This window comes from Balaenoptera borealis, assembly GCF_965194805.1.
Source record: "Balaenoptera borealis genome assembly, chromosome: 1".
NCBI classification, from domain to species: Eukaryota; Metazoa; Chordata; class Mammalia; order Artiodactyla; family Balaenopteridae; genus Balaenoptera; species Balaenoptera borealis.
The window spans coordinates 17,305,130-17,331,559 of record NC_138860.1 but is presented as its reverse complement, the minus strand read 5'-3'; the positions used below and the strand labels follow the sequence as shown (position 1 = coordinate 17,331,559).

General features: G+C 45.4%; 1 protein-coding gene across 3 annotated transcripts in view; it reads right to left on the bottom strand.

Moving 5' to 3' along the window:
- The window catches only part of TGFB2 (transforming growth factor beta 2), an 83,994-nt gene extending 59,214 nt beyond the window's left edge, over positions 1 to 24,780 (bottom strand). For 2 of the 3 annotated variants that reach the window (XM_082395048.1, XM_082395050.1), the window contains exons 1-2: positions 24,433 to 24,780; positions 9,874 to 9,957 (exon numbers count right to left, since the gene is read on the bottom strand). In XM_082395048.1, coding sequence (XP_082251174.1) covers positions 9,874 to 9,957; positions 24,433 to 24,778 — 430 coding nt within the window. In that variant the 5' untranslated portion in view covers positions 24,779 to 24,780. The remainder of the gene's footprint in view (positions 1 to 9,873; positions 9,958 to 24,432) is intronic. The other variant, XM_082395049.1, reaches the window with a different exon arrangement.
- Between the last annotated feature and the right edge of the window lie 1,650 nt (positions 24,781 to 26,430).

The following is a 26,430-nucleotide window of genomic DNA, read 5'->3' as shown; positions in this document are numbered from 1 at the left end:
TATGAACTCGTCTGTCTAGACAGATGACTAAACAGGGGTCCCCCCAGGGTTAGACTTAAATTTCCTCTGTTCAGCCTGTTGGATATTTAGCAAAAAAAAAAAAAAAAAGTGCTTAAAGGCTGTAGTACTAATCCAAGCCCTCCTACACTACCCAGAGAGTAGTTTAAAAGTTGTTTCAGTGCAGCCTGCATGTGTTAAAGTTTCAAGCAGAAATTGGATTGAAACAAGAAGAACCCTAAAAATACTTGTGCTGTCCGGCTGAGGACCCAAGAACACAGGCCCAACTGTCCCACTATAACTCCAGGGACAGCAGTTCGAACTCACAGAGGGAGCAAGGGTTGATCCAGGTGTCCCCGCGGGACCATCCACAACAAGAATGCATCAAATATAGTCTTGGCTTTCATATGGGCGGGCAAGTAGCTTCACTCCTGTTCTTTCTGTGCCCCCGGGGACTCTGAATTTTTCCTAACTTATAACATGAAAAATGCTACTGACAGTAAAGAAGAAGTCAGTATCCCTTCATGCAGGCTGAGAGATATAAACAGAGGTTGGTGATAATAAGATGTTTCTAATCCTATTGATATTGCTTTGCTTAGAGTACAAAAACTTCCCCCAGGTAGGAATTAGGAGCTGGCTAACAGACCAAGTGGCCCCATGGAGAAACTGGGAGCAGACCAGTGGACTAAGGCATCGCTCATTTCCCAAGAAGTCCTTAGCAATATGCAAGGTGCTATTTCTCTTACGGTCCATATTTGCAAAATTCACTCACTCCCACATTTAACAAATATTTATTGGCTGCCTTGATCTGCAACATTCCTTCATATGTATGGGGATACATACGAAGGCCTGGAACTGGAGATGGAATTTCTAGGGCCTTGGCCTGGAACTGTTCTGATCTTTTAATAGGCATTAAAGGATTAATGCAGTAGTCTGAGCAAGAACTCAGATTTACTAGCCAAAAAAAAAAAAACAACCAAAAAACAGTTGTTCCTATCTAGGGAGAAAGAAAAACACCAGGATTTTACACTGCACGGTCCAGTGATTATCCAGTGTGGACCAGAGAATCACATAAGGATGCACCCTATTTCATACACGTTCATATAAGAAGCAACCATTTCTGTTCTTGAAACTGGGAACCCAGATAATAAAGATGAGCTAAACTCAGAAGCCACTGCCTAATTCCAACACCTGTGTTCAAGCCCTTGGGTTCTGCTGCCTGCTTTGAATTTCCATAGGTTTTTAGGAGAGAAATACTGGATTTAAAAGAAAAAAAGAAAGCATCCAAACATATCTTTTTTCTTTTTTCAGAAAAGAATGATCTCTTTAAAATACAGAAACATATTATTCTCACTCAGTGAATTCTCCTTTTCTGACACCTCATCCCCTCGCCCCAAATATTCTTGTGTATATACTTAAGTTTATCGTCTTAGGGGAGCGATTAGTTGGAGCTTTGGAACCAGACAGACCAAGTTCAAGTTCTGGCTCTGCCACTTATTAGCTGTGTGACTGTGGGGAAATTACATGATGTCTGTAAGTCTTGGTTTCCTTATCTGTAAAACTGAGAATAACAGTAGTGTTTATCCTATAGGGCTAATAGAGAAAGATTAGTGCATTGCCGAACGTAAGTATTCAGTAACTAATGGCTATCAGTATCATTATTATTCATCTTATTATTACTAAAGCCAGAATCTACCCTTTTTATCTATCAGTACCCCCAAGCAGGTATATGCCTTTCCTTCATGCAGAAGTTCGCTCATATTAGAACATGGATAGCTAGACAGAAAATCATAGTAGTAAAAGTTATGTAAACCCCCAAAACAGAGGTTCTCAGACCTGGCTGCACATTAGAATGCCCTGGGAAGCTTTTTAAAACTAAAGATGCCAGATCCCACCCCAGACCAACTGACTCAGAATTCCTGGAGGTGGACCTCAGCCTGAATGTATGTTAAATATCTCCCAGGTGATTCTCATGCCCAGTGAGGTTAAGAATCCCAGCACTAGAACACCCAAGTAGAGACCACAGCCCTGAAGGTCAACGCTTCCAATAAAGGATCTGAGTGCTTTGATATCTGAAGCCCAAGTTCAAGTCTTTGCCATGGTCCCAGCATACCTGTGGGTGAGCTGGTCTTGGTGCTTCCCCTGTTTAGTTTCTGAAAACCAGTCTGCTCTCTCCCTAACAATAACACTTGAGTAAACCATCCCTGAAGCCACAGTGGCCGCAGTTCCCGCAGGGAGCTGCCCTCCCGCTCTCCTGCCTACACACAATGGACGAGGTAAGTAGCAGCCTTGAGAAAACAAGCAACGCAGACCAGGAAAACAGAGAAGCAACCCCTGCCGTGCCTGCGAACACAGACGACGAATCAGCTCCGCTTCAGAGCAAAGATACAATCCAACTGAAGATTAGAAAAATGTGGTCTGACCGTTTGGATTTCACAAGGATCCAAAACCAATTTTAAAGTCCAGTCGGTGGACAAAGTTCACATTCAGCAAAACAGCTCCAGTGGTTGCATCATCCACACAACAGGGCAATTCAGAAATACAGATGTCCAGCCAGGGGCAAAACAATGCTTTCCTTTTTTTCTGCTCTTTCCCACCGCTGACCCCAAGAGCAGGATGGAAAAGCTCAGCATCTGCTGCTACTAAGAATAGGCTGCGGAGATGACGATGAACTTGAAAGCACGGAGTTACCCAGCATGCTCAGGGGGCGCTCAGAGGGTATCGATGGCTGCCCCTGGGTTGAGAGTGGTACAGAAGATGCCTCAAGCCAGGCGGGGTCATTCTCCGGTTTTCTCACTGGACACAGCAAGAAGGAGCCTGAATCTAAGGCATCGACCCGATAGGTCACTGTCAGGAGACTAAGGTTCAGGTTAGACAGAATTCTAGGGAACCACATGGTACACGATGTTTAAATCAATTGGCGTGGAACTCACACAAGAGAGAGAAGAAACGGGAAAGTCATGGTCCCTCTAGCAAACAGTTAAGCATCTTCAAACTTATAGTCTCATGGAAACTTAGCCTGGATCCTTACTGTGAAGAACATTTACCAGATATTGCTGGGCATGTGAGGACCACAGTGGCAACCTGAGACCCTAAGGCTAAGGGATCTGAGTACATGCTTTGGAGGTAAGCCTGAGCTTCCCTGACATACATAAATTTCGCATAACACATCAGGACTTGCTTCCTAAACCTAGTACTACCAACTGTGCCTCTGACACCAGATAAACTTGTCTCGGTCGGAGGAACAAGTCACACATAAAAATGGAGGAGAAGGACATTGATGTCTGTCTTATAAAGCCAATCTACTAATTATTCAGTAAATACCCATTATAAAGCTCCTCATAATTCAACAGATAAAGCAATAGTGTGGCTCCAGCCAAGCTATACCCACAACATAGACAGTTTTTAACATGGGTGAAATCTTTGTCTTTCCCCAACTCCTCCACCTACACTGTGGTAGACCGTACCATTTTGGTCCAAATGTGGTCTGTCCCTCTCCCCTGGGCCCACGGCCACATGGACCCTTTCTTGTGTCTCTTCCTGTCCTACTGAAATCAGGCTTGGCCAATGGAATGGGGTGGGGATAACTGTCACATCTCCTGAGGTCCAGCCAGGAGGTCAGCATGCCCGGGTTAGATGCTGCTCCCTCAGCCTGTGGCCTGCAATGAAGATGTCACGGAGCAGACCTACAGCCAACCCACAAATCCCCAGCATATGAGTGAGGGATCAATCGTTGTGATATGCATTTGAGATGAAGAAGAAAAGCTCTAGTGACTTTCAGCTTGTAAAATAATGTTATATTCCAGAGTCCCATTACACAACAGCACATCGTGGTGTAATGGATTTTATACACCATGGGTCCATTGTGTCTCCTGAATGTAACAATTTTGAATAACAAATACTTGATATAATGATCTTGCCCTGTTCTCCAGCCTCAGTATTTCACAGCGGGTCTCCTGTAGGAATACATCCAATTTCTCAAAGACTACACTAAGTTCTTCTGCTGTCTCATGATTCATCAAGACGGTAGTCATGCGAGCTCACAGAGGAAGAAAACGACATGAAAGGGCAAATCTTCTCCTTCCAGAAAACTGAAGCAGCTTCCTAGGGCTACTGGATGACTGCCAAACGATCATCCCAAAGGCCAACTTTTCAAGCAGCAAATACCACCTTTCCCAAGAAGGCTTCCTTGACCTCTCTCAAGCAAGTTCAGCAATTCTTCTGCCCTCTCAGACCCTCACTAATAATCAATCACATGGTGTTAGCTTCTCGGTTTGGTTTGGTTGGTTGGCCTGCCTGAGCTCCTCAGTAAGGTGTAGTTCTCCTGAAGTCGGGGGCTATGCTCTATTCCTCCATCCAATGGCGACTTCACCCAGTACCTGCATGCACTATAGACTCGGTAGACATGTCTTATACAGATGGATGAAGGAGTCAAATCGACATCCCAGTGTAAAGTCTTGCTGTTGAAGACTTAAAAATAAGAATTCAAAGTCTCATCCAAGAGAAATGCTTTTTGACTGATAAGGGACATAGTCTTACAAATTCCCTGGCTTATGACCTCATTTCAAAGTTTAGGCAAAGGCATAAGGCACAGCTGGACAGGTCCAAAGACCCTTCCAAGCCCAACTTTTCACTTCACACAGGGAGAGAGAGTTTGTCATTCTCCGAGGCCAACCGCGGTCACCTATGAGTTTAGTGCCTTGTGTCCCCGGTCACTGAATCAAGGGTGGCCGTGACTAGGCAGTACAGCAAATACAGCCTCCAACAGCTGCCATTCTACACTTGTCAGCACAAGATGGGAGACCCAAGAGGCTATTTTCATACACAGAAGGGGGTAAAGATAGCTTCTTTCCCGAAAGGAAGGGGGTGGGTTGCCAATAACTCAAGAGTATTCATTTAAAACAATAAAAAATTAAAAAAAGAACAACCAAAAACCATATTCTACATACAGAAACCACTTGTAGCCTGCCTATCACATTATCTGCTAAAGAAAGAACTCAGCACAAGGGAGGTCTGGTTGAAGTTCTTGGTGCAGCTTCACCACAACATAGACAGTTTTTAACATGGGTGAAATCTTTGTCTTTCCCCAACAGAAATGCAGCTGTGAAGTGCCTTTCCCATGCATTGCCAAGTCCAACTCACTGGGCTTCGTACTCCTCCTTGGTCACCTATTCTCAATTGCACTATTCTCAATTTAACCACAGGAACCCCTGGGCTAGAACCACCCTTCTCCCCATTTTATGCAGAGGAAAAGCCCCAGGCTTTACAGTGGCCTCCAAGGCCCTACCTGACCCATCATTAACTCTCTAATCTCATCTCCTAGGATACTTTTGATCATCCTTGAGTGTGGAAGGAACGGTACCCACTGCTCCCTCTGCCAGAAATGCTCTTCTCCACATTGTCTCAGGCTGTCCTACGCCCTCCTTCCAGTCTCTGTTTCCATGTCACCCTCTCAATGAGCCCTTCCACGCCCAGCCTACTTCAAATCGCAACTCACCTCCCCATTCCCCCAACGCTGCTTTTCTCCCCTATCGCATTGATCAAATTCTACAATTCTTATCTCGTCTTTTGAACTAATTGTCTATCTACTTTCTCCAAAATGTGAAGCTCTCCCAGGGCAAAGTTTTCTGCTGTTTTATTCACTGATGACATCACTAGTGCCTAGATGGAGGCCTATTACATAGCGTACAATGAACGCTGTGGAGTGAAAGGCAGTATCTTAAGAATGCCTTGTCTTTACCTCTGTCTTCCCACAATCTCTGCATGCATTTGCCGTTTATCTTAAAACTCGATCTATATTTGTAGTGCATGTAGAGACCTTTTAATGGAAGGCTTGCTGGGAAGTAGAATGAATATGACCAGTCATTCTTTTCCTACTTCAATAGAAAAATGCTTTTTTCCCATTGTTTATAAGAGTTCTTATAATATTAATATTTTAAACTTCATGTTTTCTAGTGGTTACTAAGCGTGACCAGTATAATCCTAGGGTGGCTATAAAGTAACCACTGTAGTTAGTGCCTCTTCCTCTGGTGTTAGCTGACTGTTACATTTACCCTTCACCACACAGCAAACAACCTACTTCTCAAACTGGTAGAAATAACAGAGAAATCACTTGGGGCACAAGGACACTTTCTGGGCATGTTTATAAAAAAAAGAATAATAATTTTTTTTTTGGTTTAGTGATACAGACCATGTAGAAGAACTGGCTGCTTCTTTAGTTGGATGGTCAAAAACGCTACATAATATCCACACTGTATGGCTGGAATCAAAATACTGGATGGTTCCAAAACAACATCAAAATAACAGGAGGTCTAGGGTTGCACAAAGAAAATACCAAGTAATTTATCATTAACTTTTTCTTTTTAATATCTGGGTCAGATTTTCACCTGCTCGAATACCTCTGGTTGAAAAAAAAAAAAAACCCACTATTTGGAAAGAGAAAACTGCAGTTACTTGTGGCTGAGTTTGGCTGAGAGAGTAGAGTTTACATTCCATTGTTGGCGAGATCCTTACCCCATGGAATGTCTCAGAACAGGATTCAGGCCAGGAAGAGGTCAGCAGTGCTTTGACCAAACACTACCTCAGCGAATTAAACATTATACATTGACTAAGACATTATAAATTATGCATCACTTACACATTATACATTAGTTTCAAAACTCCCCTTCCCAATCCACACTTGAATGGAGGCGTTCACGCCCGTACATAACATCCCAACTAGGCGTCCACCCGCCATGTGATCACTTGCTTGCACATTCAGGGCCTCCTCTGTGGTGAATGGTGAGCAGGGGTTGTGTGTGAGAAGTGTAATTAGCCCCAGGTCCCCCTTGATATCTGCTTGCGTTTGGGGACGTGGAGAGCACAGGGTGAAAACTCAGCCATGCTGTGGATTCAGGGTCTCACACTTGCAGGACCAGCTGATCAAACAGAGGCCCCACTGGATCTGCATCCTTCAAGCTGAAGGACTTCGAGTAAACAGACCAGCAGAATGAGAGCATCCTCACCTTAGTGAGGCCGGGCTCACCTGTGCCGCCTCTTAAAGGTACAGACTCTTCAGCTCCACCCACCCCAGTGATTCTGACTCCGCAGGCCTGAGATAGGTCAGGGAATCTGCTTTTGATGGCCCTTCGGGACATACACACGCAGGCCACACTTTGAGAAGCCCATCTTTATATCTGAACCAAGCTGACAAAACGCATCGCGCTCAGTAAATACTTGAAGAACGAAGCTGAATTTCCCTTCATGACTTCTAACCCATTTCTTCACAGAGAGACCGTCTCGACTGCTTATCTTCTGGATTCTTCTATTGCAGGAGAAAAACCTTCAGGCAGGCTCACCTCATCCTAACCTACCTTTTTGGGGAGAGTGAACTTAAAGGGAGAAAACTTACGCAGCGGCCACATGGGCTGTGAGGAGCAGGGACTGTTTCTTCCTCCAGGGGGTTTGATGTAAAGCTGATGAAGCAGCAGCTCGGCCAGTCCAAGCATGGGTGTCAGGACACATAGCGATAACTACACCCAGGTTAGAGACGGAGGGAGGAAAGCCAGAGGCGCCACGGGCCAGCACTCCCTGCGGCCACTCCCAACATCTCCTTGGAATGGAGAGGCGGTTCACCCAAGGTGACAGGGACGGCCCTCGAGCCCTTGGCACGAGCCAGGCTCCACTTAACGAGTGTTCAGAATCACAGTCAGCATGGAGAAATTCACCCTGACCCTGGACGCCTGCCCCTTGGCATCCGCTCACTTACATTTTTACTCAATTACTATTTCTAAGAACAGAGACAAAAAAAAAAAAAAAAAAAAAAATGCAGAGCCCCACCGCTCAGCAGTCTTGAATGGAAGGTCTGGAAGGGTCCGCAGGGTTTCCTCCCAGGAGGGAAGCTGGGTGGGGAGGGAGAGGCTCCCACCATAGGGAATCTGTGCGTCTCTCTCCCCCATCCTGGCCACACCCTCCGAGACACTCCTGATTTTCCCAGACTCAGGAGGGGCAGGGTGGGTTTCCAGTGTTTTTTCACCAAAGAAAGAGGGAAGCCTGCAGCGATTAAATGACCGAAAATAACCCCGAGGGAGAAGGCGTGTCTGAGGCCAAAAGCTAGGGTAGGCCTCTCCACTTGTTTCCTATGGGAAGAAAACATGAAAAGGAAATGAATCCAAAGTGGTAGGTAAGAGAATTATAAAATGAATGGGATGGGATTCCAAAGGGAAAGCAAAAGGAAGGGCAAAAAAATTAAAAATAAAATAAAAAAAGTTTGGGGTCTGTGTGGTGGAGGGCACCAGGGCCAGACCTGAATTCAGATTTTGGCTCTGCCCCTTTTGCTAGCTCAATGACCAAGGACAAGGTATTCACCTCTCCAAGCCACAGTTTCCTGTGGGGAAAAATGGGGATGTCACACTTGCCCTCCCCACCTGCCCACCCAGGATGACGTGCCTTAAATACCAGGGACGTAGTGGGTAGTCAACAAATGTTTTCCTTCTCTCATCCCTTTCCCTTGTCTTTTCCAAAAAGCTGGTGAGACCAAAAAAAAAAAAAAAAAAAAAAAAAAAAAAAAAAATCAGACAATTAACTCCTTGGTTTAGACAGTGAAATAAAATACACATTTAGAGATGGAAAACCAAATATAATCTGCCTCAAAAAAGGGAACTTTAAAAGCATGGATCAAGCCATTCACTCTTTATTCACATGGCAGCTTCTAGCCACTCTGAGGCCTTTTGTACTAAAATAAATGTATATTCTCAATAGAATCAGTTTTTGTTTTTCTTTCTTTTTTTTTTTTAGGAAAGCCCAGCTTAGGCCACTGTAAATAAACTATTTCATTTCTTGATTCCTTGATTCCTAAGAAGCAAGGTTAGGCAATGGTAAAGTCCACAGTAGGATAACCCAGTGAGTCAGACATCTACTGGGGTAATAAAAACATTTCTCTTGTCCTTATTTGGGACCTCCACCTGCATTTAGAATCAATATAATCCACGCTTCGTCAGGGCCTCAAAAGTGCAGCGGGAACCAATGCCAGGGTGGCGAGTCCATTTCCTCCCTTCTTGAATGGACCAGGGTACAACCTGGGCCAGAGTTCTTGAGTGTCAGGATCATCTAAGACCTATTCTTTGCTGTGGTCTCATGGCCCAGCATATAATAAAAGATGGCACTCAATCAAAGCTGGCTAAATTTATTAATGTTCCAAATCAGAAAGGGGTGAGACCTCCGGCTTCGGTGGCCCCCAAACTAACACGTGGCCCTAGCTCCAGGGAGTCTGCACTTGTTCTGAGGGTCAGGGTGAAGTGGCAAGCTCCCAGGTTCAGTCAACTGAAGCCTTGACCATGACCACCGCATTCTCTCATGCAACCCATTAATGGCAACATAAAGGTCACAATGATCAGCATATGTTTCCCACAGGCCTCCCTCTAGAACTTCAAAGGAGAGAAAATCTCCTTCTTCCCTTTCAGTTCAGTACCAGAAACATTCATTGAGCCACTGCTATGTGCCAGAAACAAGAACATAGATTCAAACAAGACACCAAAAAAGGACCCTTGACATTCTGGCCATACCATTCAACCCTCCAGAGAGTATCCACCCAGGGGGTCAAGAGATCAATCTGTCCAATCACTCGGTAACCCCTGGATCACACACATCTCATAGACCCACAATCCATTCTTCCCCATACTGCAATCAAGTCATCATATCACTTCAAAGCATTCATGAGTCTTTCTCATAGAAACTCTGACTATAAAACTGGGGGCACCTGTGTGACTGTCCAGCTACAAGGCTGCACTTCGGCATTCTATTTTGCCTCTGACAAGCTCCCCCCAGGAGGCAAACACTACAGACGGGCCAGCTATCACTACGGCAAATGAGGTATATAAAGCAGACGAGTGTACTCACCAAGGTACCCACAGAGCACCTGGGGCTGTCTGGAGCACAAGCTGCCCACTGAGCCAGAGGGTGTTGTAACAACTGGGCAGACAGCTAGGAGTTTTAAAAAGTACAGTCATTAGCTATTTTACTGAGGAGAAGCCTTGTACAGAGCTATACAAAGATTCAACGCAGAAGAGGGACTCAATGAACGTACTTATCATTCCCCCAGAAATAGAAGGTCCCCCCTACTCAGGGCCAGGGGACTAGGCAGGAGGGATCTCTGGGGGATTGTGGATTCTCGCCCCAGATCTTTTGGCATCCCTTAACCAGCAGTCAGGCTCCTGAATCCAGCGTTCCCTTTAACACATTCTAGTGTTAGAATAGCAATGTACAATTTATATAATGAAATGGTAAAAATATATACCTTGACTTATATTAAAGATGAATAAGAAAGGCCTTGACCTCTTTGACAAAAGACAGACTCCCTATTAAGAGTAAAACTCTGATTTTTGTTTGGTTGGCCTCGATTTCAGTTTTCTTAAAACCATCTGTCATCATTTCTAACCTGCACATGAAAACTCCTTCTCCAGTGATCAAAAATTCAAGTGTATATTGCTTTGGGGCTGCTTAGCTGCAGTTTAAAAATCTACGGCTCCTTGGAATGTATTAAAATATCTTCCGTGATAGTTTTGACATCCTGAAATTCTGAACTTTGCTTTTTTTAAAGTAAAGGTAGCAACTAGATCTTGTATATTGCCCACCATATTCTTGCAAACAAAAATACACCAAAAAATACCTCCAACTAAAAACACTGCTGAGTGTTCAAAGGCTATCCTATCTGTGATAGAGGCGATAATAAATATCAGATTTTTGCATGAGAAGATGTAGATGGACACCCTGCTCTGTCATTAGTTTCCTGGGAATCTCTGGACAAGTGCCTTGATGCACCCAAGCCTCTGCTGCTATAAAATGAAACTGACATCATGCTATCCCTGAGGGTTTTTGAAAGACTGAAGTGAGATATTTAAAAGAAACTGAGAAATAAAAGGTGCTCAAGGGATGTAATAATATTAGTTATCTAACTCATTTGATAAACTCCTGACGGCCTTCTAGGTCTGCATGAATAAATATACTTAAAATCCATGCACCTTCCATTCACCTAGGGCATGTCTTCTAGAAGTAGCATGGCCACTATTTATACCTGACTTGAAAACTTCTTTGGACAAAAGACAAAAAGGTCTTGTGGATTCCCTCCCACCCCATACGCACCTCACTCCCTTTTTTTTTTTTTTTTTTTTTTGCCAGATTTGTACTTTTATCTCTCAATTTTAAAACAGATAAGGAAGACTTTTTCCATGCCCTGTAGCTTACCATCTCCAACATTCAGCCCACTAACAAGATCCCAGGGACCTATATTCACACTTGTGTGGATTCCACCTTCCAGTCAAAACCCTCTTTAACTGAGATGTGGGACCTGCATGGCCTGAATGGCCTGGAAGACGAAGGCCCAACACCCAGGTCTTGGTAACACGCTGCTATCATGTTGCCACCATATGCTGTTACCAGCTGACATCTGCTCACACATGTTCTCACCAATAAGCAACCATGTTGTTTATTTTTAGAGCCCTCTCCACAGCCTCACAGAGAGAAAGTTCCCTCCCATCACCCGTCAGCAAAGACAGGAAGCTACAGACTGGGTATAAACTGTTTGTCACAAGATCAGCAAGGCACACAACGTCTTCTCATTCAGATCTGACCTCTAAAAAGAGATGCTGAAAAGTTATCTTCAATAAAAATCTCAAGGAACGGAACCAGAGACAGGCAGGGTACGCAAAAAGCATCGCTTGGTTAGCAATGCTTTCTCTTCAGACTAGGGCCCTGTGCATTTCTTGGGGGGATTTCACTCCTTTTCCTGGGAAACAGCACCTTCTTCAGGCCAGTGGGTGTTGTGGTGCCAAAGAGGGATGCTTCTATTACCGGAATCCAGATCCCTGAAATCGCCCCAGGTCACTGGGGTCAAACGAAGTCTGTGGGGAAACAAGGCAAGCTAACTGTCATCATTTGTCCTTTCCAACTTGCAGTCCTCAAGTATGCACCTTTGGTTTACTCTCTCTCCGCCATCAAGCTACAGCATTAAAATGCTTTCTTTCCTCCCCTTCCTTTTTCTGTTTGTTTGTTTGTTTGGTTGGTTGGTTTTTAAGCAGGGCCAAAGCACAAGCTGCTCTGGTGCTGATCCAGTGCCTCTGAAGTTAAGCCCATGAACTGGGTGGAGAGATAAATGATGCGAATAGGGATGATTTAGGCCAAAGAAAGTAACTGTTAGTTTTCGTAAAAATCAACTTTCAACATCTATGTGTTTGAAGTGGCACTGTGGTATGCATAAACTTTTTCAGATCAGTAAGGTTTGGCGTCCATGTGAAATGCTTTTTAAAAGATGAAACCCTATGAAAAATCTGAGACATGAATAGTCCTAGAGAAATAAAAATGTTTAGAATTACCTGGGCACTCAGTCATGAATAATGGGGTACTCGTATGGCTCACGTAAGTCAAAAGAGAAAAACAGTCCTGGAATTAAAATTTTGCATGGGGCATTTACAAAATAACTAAGAAACAATGAAGCTAATTATAAAAGTGTTGGGACTCATTTTTGCCTGTGATGACACAGCTAAGAAATAAAGCAACAAAACCCAAATACACAGTGTTTCCAGAGTGAGTTTCTGAACTACCTGCTTGGGAATCACCTGGCCTTCTTGTCAAGAGGCAGTTATCTGGAGCTCCCCTCAAAACTACGGGATAATAATCTTGGGAATTCCCTGGCGGTCCAGTGGTTAGGACTCCGCGCTCTCACCGCCGAGGGCCCGGGTTCAATCCCTGGTCGGGGAACAAAGGTCCCGCAAGCAGCGCAGCGCGGCCAAGCAAAACAAAACAAACAAACAAAAACTACTGAATAATAATCTGGATGGAGGGTAGCAGGCAAAGATTTGGGAATCTGCACATAGCACTCCAGGTGATTCTTTTGCTTGGTAAAATTCAAGAAACACTGGTGTAGGCTTTTGTGACTTAGAGGTTAGAAAGGCCTTTTACAAAAAGCTCGTTTGACCTCAACACAACCCAACCAGGTGGATCACAGAGAAACCTTTCTCTCCTAAGAGCTGTCTGTTCTGAGTAACGGTTTTATGTAGCGTGAAAGCGTCTCTCAGTCAGAGAGAAAGCCATTCTTAACGCAATGATATCTTAAGCAGAATTAAATGTCGTTAAAAATGCTGCAGTAAACTCCACATCAAATTAGCCCTCCCCCTCAATCCCTCCCCAGCGCTCCACCCAAACATCCTCCAAGCAAACATCTCTCCGATAACAGCAATTCTGGAAGTGGGTACTGTCATTTCCTCCCAGCAGTAGACGACAGTGAGTTTCTACTCCACTTAGAGAATCCCCAGTAAATGTTACTGAGAAAGTGCAAACCGCTGAGCCCCAGTGTTTAATGACTCGGGGTCAGCTTGGCTCAAGACCCTCTTTCTAGAATCCTGGTACAATTGCCAAAGAATGAATGAAATTAGACATGACCTTATACACAGAGTTTCATTATTGATGGTGATGTTTTCTGACAGTGGAATTCTTCTGAAATATTTCTCTCTACAAGACAAACCAGCACCTGACACCTAATTCCATGGAGGAGAAAAGCAAAAGTTGAGTAGGTGAAACAACGGCCGCTTAGGAGTGGGTTCACAGATGTGACCAGTGAACTCTACTAACACACTTAACAACCTAAGGCTTGATACTCCAGGGAGGTACAAATGAATGACTAAGTTACTATTCAGATCAAAATGACTGTGTAATAGACATATCTAAGGGTGAGAACTGCTGCCTTAGAACCTGAGGTGACAACCATAATTAATTCTCCTTTGGTTCTGCCCGGCTATTTCCGGGTAAAAGCTCTTACCTCTGTTTCTCTCTCCTTAACTTCCAGAGCCCCAGATGCTAAGGTGTGAACTTGGATGTAGAAACACTTCCCCAACAGAAAACCCTGACAGACCTCCAAGTGGGCAGTTCCTTTACCAAATCACCCATCTTCTACAAAGAAATGTCCTCAGTCTGTGATTTTCCTCTTTTTTTCTCCTTCTAAAGTCGAATCAGAATAAGTCATCCACCTTCCCTGCCCCCCTTTGCCAGCCCCCTTTTCGGCCTGTCTCAGCCAGCAACTGAGTTATAGGAGTTTATTATAAAGCAAGAAGAAGCAACTTCAATGGCATGGTCATTAAGTTGTCAAAGCAGAGTGAAAATGAGATTAAGTCAATGGATAGGGAAATAAATGACCCTATAAGAATAAAAACCCCCAGTGGAAGGAATGACAAAGTGACTGCTACGTGTGGTCTAGAGAGAATAATCCCTGATGAATTTGATCTAAGAAGTGCTGAATTCCCAATACTGAAGTGACTCCAAAACTTAAAAATTACCTTTCCCAGAAAATTCCCATTTATGGGCAGTAATATATTTTAGCGCTCTTAAAATGCATTAAAAAATATGGTCTTCTCTTTTAGATAGTGCTTCCCCTGAGATCTGCAAAGACCAGTGGACTTCTGATCGTTTCAATGTCTTTCTCGAAACCGAACTGTGCATTCTCGTTCACAAGCTGAAGTAACAAATAAGGATTCTTACAACAGCCTAAAGTTATGAATGAGCAGTTATTTGTGAACTAGCTTGTCAAGACAGATGTGGTATTTGTCAGTGTGGTGTGGGTTAGATAGCAAAAGCCAAAGGGACGGAGCGCCAAGGTCAAAGTCACAACATTTTTCTTTTCCTTCCTTGAGACTGAAAAGATGCTACAGCACTTCCTGAAACAAACATCTCCAAAAAAGCAGCCTTACTCTCCAACAGCTGCCCCATGACTCTCCTTTCAGAAACACCACGTCTCTCCCTCAGGAACGTCCTGCTTCCTAATTACTGACACGGAGGCCGCGAGGAAGGCCCGAAGGGAGAGTGGCAGTCTCTCTGTGGACAGAGATGTGTGCAACACGCCAGTGTGAGAGCAAACAGCTGCCTGGGGAGGTTGGAAATGCATTTGAACTATTTTCAGAAGGTCTGGGCTTTGTAACATCCAGAAAGCATTTTCCATTTGCTTTAAGTTCCTCAAGTTGTTGTGATTAAAGGAACATCTAAGCCCCACATTTTTGACTTATCAGGCAGAACCAAATCCAAGGGCTCATTTTTGAGAATGAAGGGATGGGGGCTGGTCCACACAGAAGAGCTTTCTGGGCACCAGCAGGCTTTCCCTCCTTCTAACAAGACGCTAAATCCAGTAAACTCGATTCCTCTTGGACGGCAACGTCTTCTCATACCAACGAAATGGTTTTACTCGGTAGCCCCAGGAAAGCCAGAATGCTACCCCACGCGGAGAACATTTTGCTCTGCTAGCAGCTACCCTGGGCCGAGGACGGCCTCTCCTCTCTGACATCACCTCCTAAGTGTTCATTTCCTCCTCAAACCCTTTGTGGTGACTTCTCACCACCCTCTCCCCTTCCTCCCGCCCATCCTCCTCTGGGAGACTTCTACCCCCCAATGGCATTTTGCTGCTAGAAGTCTGTTTTTAAATGAGTCGCCTGACAGCGAAGAAACTGCTGTGGCTGGTGCCAGGTCATGGAGATGCAGAGAGGTCCAAACGTCCTGGCTTCCTTCTCCACAGAGCCTCTCCCCAGGGGAGCGGGTGAGACAGGGGGCCTGGGAGGAGGGGCCGCGTCAGCCCAGAGGCACGTTGCCCACAAGTCCCTTCTGCGTGTTCGCCTTTTCTGAGCAATACCCTCCCCCCCATCCTTTGTTGGATTTCAGCCTCTAAGGCCCAGAAAGATAAAGAGGTGAGTGCTATGTGACTCATACGTGTACTCAGAGAGAGCCGTTAAAATAATTTTCAACATTTTTTCCCTAGAAATGTAAAGTCCCTTTGAAACAACTGGTAACATCTTGAGATGTCAAAACAAAACAAAACAAAAAAAATCAAAACCGGATATTAACGCACTGAGCATACACAGCAAGACACTCCAGCCGGGAGGAATCCGTGATGCGGACCGCCTGCTTCTGGTGCCAGAGGTGGCGATTACCAGTCGGAGGCTCTTAAAGTTTACTAAATAGAAACGTTTTCTGAGGGCAGATATCATGCTCCCACTTAATTTTATTTTCGATGTTCTTCTAGGCAGCACTCTGCTACATGCACGGGGACCGCTATTCTCCCAATCCACAAACATTTATGTGACTTCACTGATTTTGCATAGTTTTCATATTTTCATACTTCTAAAATCCCGATGCCCTCTTAGGATCAATGGCACGTTACAATTAATTGGCAGTGATATTTCTTTTTAAGTGGCATATAAAATAATGGTGCACTGTAAAATCAGCAGCGTTTGAGATTCAGTGAATGATAGCTGCCGCGTAAAGCAAGCCTATTAAGTGCCAGAAGCAGCTGCACTTGGCCTTTCTTTGCATGTCACCATCCATCCTCTACAACCCTAGGGGGCAGATATCATCTTCTTCATCGTTACAAGTGAACAAACTGAGATCAGCTTAAGTGCAGGGGCTTCCGCCTGGTCACCAAGCCAGTGATGGCAGAGCTAAGATCTGAATTCAGCAGGAAGCAACTTAAATGTCAACGGGGCAGATTTAATAACTTGCACTGAGACAGCCAAGTTGCTAATCCAAACAGGACCACATTTTAACAACTGCCATTGGCCTGGGGCAGGACTTCTTGTCTTCGATGCTCCCTCCTCCCTTTCAGCCTCTGAGATTCCTCTGGTGCCATTCCCTTTTATTTATTCTCTTTCTTTTACTTCTTGGGGCTGTCTGGCTCTCAAGTCTGTGCTCACTGTACAACACCGTCCTGCCTTCCTCAATAAATTAATTTTCTGCGAGAGACAAGACGAATCACCTATCAATCAAATTTATAAACATTTTGTGAAGAAAATGGTTGCAGTTCACGATCAAGACCAGGAGACTTGAGAAATCACAATTTTTGTATCAACCAAGTGCAGAGATAAAAGTGGAAGACTGTGTTGGAGGCAAGATGAGAGACCCAGGGTGGTAGGAAAGGCTTCAGAAGTAGATTTCCTTCTGGAGGGAAAGAATGCAGAGCTTCTGTGAATGTAATTCCTGCCAGGTGAGGAGAGTCACCACCCTTTCATGGAGGGACTGTATCATTTTGCAAGAGGGCAGGAAAAGTCATGCTCTCCATTTCCTGGTCTCTATTTGGGGCCTCTATTACTTGTGGTACCTAAAAGTCTGACTTCCAGGAAGACATCGCTGATAGAAATAGTTATAGCCATGTCCTCATATGTCACAGGGAAAATACCAGTCTGGACCGTATAGGGTCACTTTTGAGTGTGAAATAAGTGCACGCATGTAAAATATTTAAAACTATGCTTGGCACGTAGTATGTACCCGATGAGGGTTAGCTTGCTTTCATCATCATCATTATCGCCATCATTTTCATTTTTATCTGCAAAACTGGAAACAGGAAATGAATGGTTCTGAGAAGCCTGTGTTGCCTTCAGCACAGGGACAAGATCCATCAAGAACATTGTCCCCAGTAATGGAGGTGAGTAGATTTCTGTCTCTCCGTATCTCCTGGTCCTAATGCTTTGAACTCTTGATCCTTCTTCTGGTAACTCAATCTTATTCTCTAAAGGGAAACGCTCATTCCTTTATTAAGCAATGACTGAGCAACAACAACGTGCTGTAAGAACAGAGATAAGTCAGAGTGGGTTCCTGTTCTGAGGCAGTTTACAAACCGATGAAGAAGACAGGTCAGGACACAGCACGATTTTACCTACAGCCAAAGAAAAGAGGCTGAGATAGAGATGAATGTCAGTATTGTGAGAGTGCAGAGGAAGAGCCACCTAAATAGGACAAAGAACATCAACGAAGGTTTCATAAGGAGATGGTACTAACTAAACCTCGAAGGACATTTAAAGGTGTTAAAAGATGGAGCTCTAAGTGGAAGAAATGACATAAACAAAGGGCTGGAGGCACAGAAAATAAAGGGCCCATTTGGGTAAAGGCAAAGAGGGTGATCTGGCTGGAGTGTAGTTTTCTTGGGGGGGGGATTTAGTTGGGGGGGCTGCTGAGCAAGGAGGAGGAGCCTGACCCTGAAAGGTCTTGGATATTATCTAAGACATCTGAGGTCTTAGCTACGAGGCCTAAGTTCTCAAGGCCTCCCTATATGAGGATTAGATAGTGCTGGGCTTGCTGGATTACCAGCCCTGCCAGTCTCTGTTCCCAGCCCCTTAGGCGGCAAAGGTCACCTAAGGACCAATCCGAGTGAGCCAGGGAAACAGATCCACTGAGTGGAACTTACTAGGAAATGAATGACATGTTGGTCCCGAGACATCCCGGGCTGGTGGGAGTGGTCCCCAGAGCATCCCTTTTAATCATACTGGAATATCTCTAAAATATCTCCTTTTAATATCTCATAATCAATGGCACATTATAGTCAATGGTCAGTGATATTTCTTTCTTTGTGGCACATAAAATAACAGTGCACCTTAAAATCAATGGTGTCTGAGAATCAATGGTTAATAGCTGGCATGCAAAGAAGGTCTACTAAGTGCCAGAAGCAGAGCTCAGGACTTCTTCACACAGGTCATGGTCAGTCCTTTGCAACCCTAGGAAGCCAGCATCTTCTTCATCTTTACAAGTGAAGAAACGGAGCCATGGTTGAATGAAGTTCTCCACCCTACACACAGATATTCCAGAAGAGAGAAGGACAAGGAGGCAATTTAGAGCCTGTGGGGAAGAGGTCAAGGGGGAGGGCTGATGCAGAGTCAAGGCCACCAAGCCAATCCGGAAGCAAGGTGGTGGTCACAGTGCAGTATAGTTCTAACCTATCGGAGGCTAGAAAAGAAACAAAGCCAGTGACAACCACAAAAACCCACTTGTGACTGCAGCATGAGGCGAATTTCTCCCAAACACAGGATGGAAACAAGCTTTTCAGTCTAAACAAACCCATCAGAGAATCCCTAGCATGTGATTAAATTGAAACTACCTGGAGAACACTGAATTCCTAGGTTAAAAAGTATCTTTGTTTAAAGACTATTAAAAACCCAAAGCACACCATATGGTTTCAAAATGACAATGGAAACGTTTGTTTATCTCGGCCAGAGGCACATTTCATCAAGCTGTTCAGAATCTGCAAAGTGGATCCACCCTTCGGCAGTCGGGCTGCCTAAGGAGAGCGAGCACATCTGGCAAATCCACATCCTCTCTCCAGGATCCCTCAGGACCGGAAATGCTACATCAAGAGAGCTGACAGGGCTGTTTCCAAAGCTCTTCCCTGCAGGCTCTTTGCTCCTGGCTCACCTTAATACTGAACCTGTAAAGGGCTGGGGGTGGCGGCGGGGAGGGAGGAGTCCCCCCAGAATCCCACCTCGGTGGTCAGCTTGTACGTCTCTCCCAGGGCCAGGCTCTTCCACTCTATTTTCCCTACCCTTCTAAAGATGCAGCTTGAAGTGTGTTGTAATCTCTGGGCAAAGGCCTAGGAGTCGTGACCTCCTTTGTTCTAACCCAGATTTGATATGGGATCAACAGTGAGTCATTAGCCCTTTTCTCACATCTCAGTTTCCTCTAGGAAACAGGATCTGTCATTCTTTCATATCTTTTTATATGAAAGATGCTGTGACTGGGTTACATCAGCATCTCTTCACCAGGGAGAAGGCATCGTTCAAAAAAGTGCAGCTCCTTGAGTAGACCCCAGGGGTCGCTGTGGAGACACAGAAGGCTCCCGGAGCCTCTGCCAGGTCAGCTGGTCCCCATCTACCCCTCCAGCTTCACAAAGCCCAGCCTCCATCCAGTGGGGACTCCTCAGGAGAGAAGACCGGCCTCCCTTGGCAACAAAGACGGCCCAACTGCTTCAGTTATAACCAGTATATCTCTTTGAGGAGTTTTCCTAGACTTTGAAAAGTAAAAGAAAGGAAAGAGAGAAAATCCTGGAAGAGAACGTAGCCTAAAGTTAAATGAGACCACAATTAGGCACTAGAGTTAGTACAAGCAATGATGCAATACAAGTGGGGGAATTAAAGTTGGGTCTGCTGTGTATTAATAACTCAATCATTGGGGAAGTCTAGGGAAGGGGTTCAAATCTGTCTCTCTCTCTGTCCCTTTTTCTCACACATCCACAGAGAACCCCTCTCTGTCTCTCTCTCTCTCTCTCTGTCTCTCTCTCTCTGTGTGTCTCTCTTTCTCACACATCCACAGAGAATCTGAAAAATAAAATCCCTATCACTTTGCTGTGTACCTGAAACTAACACAATATTGTAAATCAACTATAGTTCAATTTAAGAAACAGAAAAAAAAAAAAAATCCCTGAACATCAAGCAAAAATAGTACTATGTTCCAGCAACTGCTAATATTTTCCTTCATCGGGCAATTTGGCTGATAGTCCAGCAATGTGTACACAGAAAGATATATCCATGAATAGAATGTTAAGTTGCATGCCCCCCAAACCATAGTGCGATTGATATTCTTTCTATCTTCCTCAATTTCACTTGGAAAATTACAGGGGAAATAGAAAAAGAGATTGCTTGGTATTAAATGCTTAGCATTTATGTGAAACAATTACAAAGGAAACCTCACCGTAATGTCTCAGGCTGTATATTTTAGTTTATCTAATTCAATATGATAGAATAAACCAACATGATTATTTACTTTCTTCCATTGCCGAGCTTGGAGATTCCACTCTTCCTTAACATGAGCTGCTTATTTTCCTTGCAAGGAAAATCCACGATAATCCCTCACTTCTTTTTTCTCTGTCCTGACTAACATCACATTGCTGCTGACTGAAGTTACAGATGGGTGGAGCGACACCCTTACTTAGGCTAAATGAATGGGAACTTTTGATGCCTCTAATTTAGGCCCTTTAAGATCATAATAATAAAGTATACACCATACCAAAGAGTCAAATTCATAGTCCCACTTGCTTAAGAAAACTTTCTGATTATCTTTCTATTCCATGTTAATGTCCTTTTGATGATAAAGATGTTTTACTTTCAGATTATTACTTTGGAAATGGTACTACTAGCAGAATTCAGCAATTGCAAATAAATCCCAGGGTTACCGGCTTTCTCCACGTGGGGATTACCGACATTTGGAGCTGGATAATTCTTTGATGTATGGGGGTGGCGGTGGAAAAGGGACCTTTCCTGTGCATTCTAGAACGCTGAGCAACGTCCCTGGCCCTTCCACTCCCAGTCATGACAACCCAGAAAGTCTCCAGACATTGCCAAATGTTCCCTGAGGGTGTGGGCGGGGGAAGGGACAAAATCACCACAGTTAGAACCACAACACGTGCCTGATCTGTTACATGGAAAAGAGAGGGGAAAGAAAGAAAATAAACCTTTTTGTCTCTTCCTTTTTTTTTTTTTTTTTTTGACTGTCGAAGGGTCTACATATTTTAATTGTTAATCATTTGGATTCTTACTCTGTTATGTGGAATCACTCTTTCTAAATTTCTAAAGCCCTGTACAGTGTCTTTTGAATAGATGTGCTTGAAGTTCAAGTGGATTGTCAAAAGGACGAGAAGTCCACTAATTCCCACTGGGTAAAGTATGGGTAAACCTTAGCATAACTCCACTTTGAGCCTTAAACTAACAGCATGTGAAAAGATCAATACGAATAAATTCAAAACTAATCAGATCCCTTCTTCAAATGTTGACACAGTATTATTTATATCCCATAAATACCTTCTTGACTAAAATTCATCCTAGGAGATTGGCACCTGGCCAGTTCTATTCATATTTACTGTATTTATATAGTATGCTGGGCCAAGGATAATATTTAAGACAAAATATGCCTGAAGGCATATACAATATCTCTTATATTTTTACTTTTAAAACTCCGCATTGCTAAAAACATTTCGTCTGAACTGTATAAAATGTCCTGCAAAGGGCTACCAACAATCTGTAATGATATATAGCTCGTTGAGTATGATTAGAACATATTTGTAATATTTGAGCTGAAGTCACTCCCTGAAAGCTAATAAGTTGGTGGTAAAAAATGAACCAGTGATCTTTCCCATGCCTTCATCTCTGGGGCTTATGACCCGCTGCGGATTCCCTTCAAGAAATGACAGGCACACTTCCTCCCCACCATCACTTCAGGGAGGATCGAGTTAAAAGTTAGGCGGAAAGGTCCTAAAGAGGGAAAGCTGGTATATAAGCCAATGCTGTCCTTTCAGTTTGCCCTTTAAAAATATGGTGGAGTGATTTTTTTTTTTTCTTTTCTTCCTTTTTTTTGGAAGGGTTCACTATATTCCAGTATAACTAGAAAGTACTGGAAAATCAGTTAACCTACTTTCTATAAAATTATCCACAGTCCTAGCACAGTAGTATCAAATCTGCTATTAATAAGGCTTTCTGCTCCTAAACTTCCTTTAAGGCTTTAAGAAGCCTGTACTCTTTGTAGGAAGACTGATAGTTTATATTTTACCCTGCACTCATCGGAGGCTTTCATTTCTTTGGTAGCTGGGAGAGGAAGCAGAAGGGAATCCACACACCCACCTGAGATGCCAACCTCTGAAACCCTAATAATTTGAGAATTTTTTCCGATTTGGTGATGATGATAATCTTGCGTGGGATCACCTCAGTTCTTTAGACTGAAGAGTGCTTGAAAGGACAAAGAATGAACACCCTCTTGGGTAATTTGCTCTCTCCACACCTATCTCATGAAGGGATCAGACCTCCTCCTCTCTGTTATGAAAGTGCCAGCAATTCATGAGAGCTGTTGCAGGTAAACATTGAAGGCTTGGCTTGTTCTGGTTCTACATAACATAACTGCCCCGCCTGCCCAAATTCCAGGAGAACGGTTGCACGTGCTAGAGAAAGCAAACTGACTCAACTCCCTGTTGGGTCTCAATGATTTTGGACAAATTACAATGAACTTTCTTTCCTAATTATCTCCTTGGCTCCACCCCAGGTAGAAAGCTTTCCTTCACTCCCCGGGGGGGAATCACCAGGGTGGAGTGTATTTATCACCACTGTTGTGGATGGTGATGTAATTACAATAATAAAATCATCCCGCTTGCCAGGATCTCCTGCTTCAGCTCTGCTCTTCAACAAGAAGAGATGATGCTGCAGCAAAACAGAGGTCGCCAGGAAGCCTGGGGTTGGATACTTCAGCTGACAATCTGAGACCATCAAATACAAGGCATGGCAAGTCCCGGAACTACGACTTGTCAAACTAAATATAAATATTCAAAAAGAAAAGCACCACCCTGCAATTAGAACCTCTAGGATAAAATTACCAAGATGGCCATATTATCTCTGTAGGCAAGACACAGAGACGTTGTGAAGGCAGCCAGGGAGTATATAGGGCATGGAAAGGGGAGGAGAGAGATGGGCAACCAATGAAAAGTGTACGACTTGGGATTTGGAATAGGCAAATGTTGGAGCTCTTTTTTTTTTCTTTTTCTTCTTCCTGGTATTTAACCCTCTCAGACATCAATATATGCTTCTTCTTCTTTTCTTTTTTTTAAAGAACTTGGAAATCATTCTAAGCTAACTGCCCTCTTCCCTTCCCCTCAAAGAACTCTTAACAATAAATCATTCACTCCCGTTGCTACTGTATGCCAGCTGGTTTTGAGGACACTGCCCTCAGAGAAGCCAGTTTAAAAAAAAAAAAAAAAATCGGCTGTCTTCTACGCTGAGATTTAGGAATGCAACGAAGTGACTGCAGGAAGCCTATGAAAGGGCAGGGAACACCGGGCTCAAGAGTGAGAAAGATAAACGATAAACGCATAAGAAAAAGGATCTGCTACACCGGCGATTTTAAGAAGGCAGGTTTGAGTGAATTCTGAAAAAAATAACGTGAAGGAAAAACCCTTTTAAACGTAGTCAGCAACGAAGCTGTCCTTTCTACCATTCCAGGTGAAATCAAAAGGGGACGTGGTTACAAGATCTCGCCTTGGGGGGAATGTAAACACCTCGCCGAGGCAGTAGATTCAAGAATTAAGGGGTTGGAGGTAGGTTTTTGGAGGGGTCTCCAGATCGGGTTTCGTCTTGGCGATGCTGACATTTTTCGGGGAGTTAGAGACAATAGGGAAGGCTTGGGGAATCAGCTGATAGGTCGGCACGGAAAGGGGCGCCTTCCGGAGAGGCTAGTTTTGAGCCACTTTTTTTTTTTTTTTTAACCCCTCGTGCACCAGTTCGGCGGGCTTCAGGCCAATCGGAGCAAAGAAAACAAACCCACCAAGGTTTCCCGGTTTAACGCGGCCCCAGGGAGCGCCTCCAAGTTTGACAGAGGAGGGCTGACTCCTAGCCGGTGGCCGAGTCGAGAATTCCAGGGAAGAGAAAAAAAGAGAAAAACGCCTTATAAAAGACGGGGGCGTTGGGGGAAGGGAGAAATGGAGAAAATTAAAAGTCGCAAGTCCACGTTTTAAAGCCTAACGTCCTCAAGCACACAACTGGCAAGGAGGTGGGTGGGACGGAGGACAGGAGCAGGGGAAGGAGCGAGCTGGGACCCGGAGAGGGCAGGGCGATCCCTGGAGTGGCTGCGGTTCTGGAAGCCTCGGGCAGCGCTAAGCCCCGGGGAGTGGAAGCGGGGAGCGGTACTTACTTTCCGAGGGGAAGAAGGGCGGCATGTCTATTTTGTAAACCTCCTTGGCGTAGTACTCCTCGTCGCTCCGCTCGCGCTCGCAGGCGGCCGCCCTCCGGCTCGCCTTCTCCTGGAGCAAGTCCCTTGTGCTGTTGTAGATGGAAATCACCTCCGGGGGGACCTCCTCGGGTTCGGGGTAGTCTTCTGGGGGGCTGGTGAGTTTCAGCTTGCTCAGGATCTGTCCGCGGATCGCCTCGATCCTCTTGCGCATGAACTGGTCCATGTCGAGCGTGCTGCAGGTAGACAGGCTGAGCGCGACCGTGACCAGATGCAGAAGCAGAAAAGCGCTCAGCACACAGTAGTGCATTTTTTTTTTTTAAGGTGGAAAAAAATTTTTTTTAAAAAGTAAAAAAGTAAGAAAAATAAAAAGAAACCAACAACTCTCAAAGTACAGATCAGGTAGATTTTTTTTTTTTTTAATGCGAAACTTTTGCAAACAATCGGGAGTCAATGTCCGAGAGAAAAAGCTATCTTGCTTGAATTCTTTTAAAAAGAAAAGGCAAGTCGTTCCCCAAGTGGAAATATTAATACACGACGGGCAAGGGGGAAGCTTCACTTGGGGGAGTCAGCAGAAGTTTTCTTGGAGCGACGAGATGGGGGGGAAAAAAAAGAGACGAGTGGCTATTAGGCAGAAATAAATTGAGGAGGAGGAAACGGAGTTCAGTGTGTCAGTTTCGGGTGCGGAGTGGCGGATCCGAACTCGGCTCCTCCGGCCAAAAGGGAAGAGATGAAAAGGTCCCGGGGCTGGCAGCGGGCGCGCCGGCGGGAGGGGCGCGGGCAGCGCTGTCAGGGGGGCGGCCGAGGCCGGCCGGCTCCAATTTATATATTTAAAGAAGGAGCGGCGCGGCCCTGCCTTCCACTACGGCGCTGAGAGCAGGAGCAGCAGCAGCTCCGGAGCGGAGGAGCGCACACGTGTGTGAGTGTGTGTGTGAGTGTGCGCGCGCGCGCCCGTGTGCGCGCGCTGGGAGCGAGCCCGGCCCGCGGCGGGGAGACGGGAGCGCTTCGCGCTGCGCCCGGGGCTCGGCCGGGTCCGGCGGGGGCCGCGGAGGCCGCGGAGGGAGGCGGCGAGGATCCTGCTCCCGGAGCTGCGCGCGGGGGCCGACACCCCGGCCGGCGCGCCGACCCGCCCGGTCACTCCACGTTGCCGCCGCCGCCGCCGCTGGCGAACGCGTCCGGCCTCCAGCTCCCTCCTTCCGCTCCTCCTTCTCCTCTCGCTCCAAACGCCAACCCGGCAACAGACGAGCGGCGGCCGCCGCCGTGGCTTTCGCCCCCAGCGGACCGCAGCGGCAGCCCCGGGACGCGCCGACAGGGGAGTTTTATTCCTAGGGGCTTGCGAAGGGGTTCCCTTGGACTCCCACCCTTGCCCACCCACTCCTGGTTTCTCTCCCACTTGGGCTTTCTCGCTGAGGGTAGGAGGCACTTGGCAGCCTGCAGTAGATCCTCTCCTTTCTCCTTTCTGCGGCCAGGCAGCCCCTCGGTTTGCCCCCGAATGGCTCCCTAGACCGTTATCCTAGGTTCTCCATCCCTCTCGCCAGGCCTCCTCCACTTGCGCTCTCGCTCTTCCCTGTGTGTCTCTCTCTCTGCCTCTCTCCCGGTCTCTCTCTATCTCTCCGGCTGCCTCTGCCTGCCTTTCTCTCCCTCCCTCTCTCTCTCTCTCTCTCTGGTCGGGAGCTTCTGGAGCTCCCCTCGGAGCGTACCTTCTGCTGCCAGCAGATAACATCACGATCCTGCCTGGGAGGAGAGATTTATAAGTTCTCTCTGAACCACGTGTTTGCCTTCAACAAAGTGACGTGCTAGGATTACAGTCAGAAGTCCTCTCGTTTACTTAGACCACGAGCTCTCCCTGAACCGCTGAGGGGGTGTGGAAATGAGGACGGCTGTGGGGAAGGGAGGGAGGAGGTGGAGTGTGCGCCCTGACAACAGTGATTTATGGTATTTACTTTATATAGTCATTTTGGA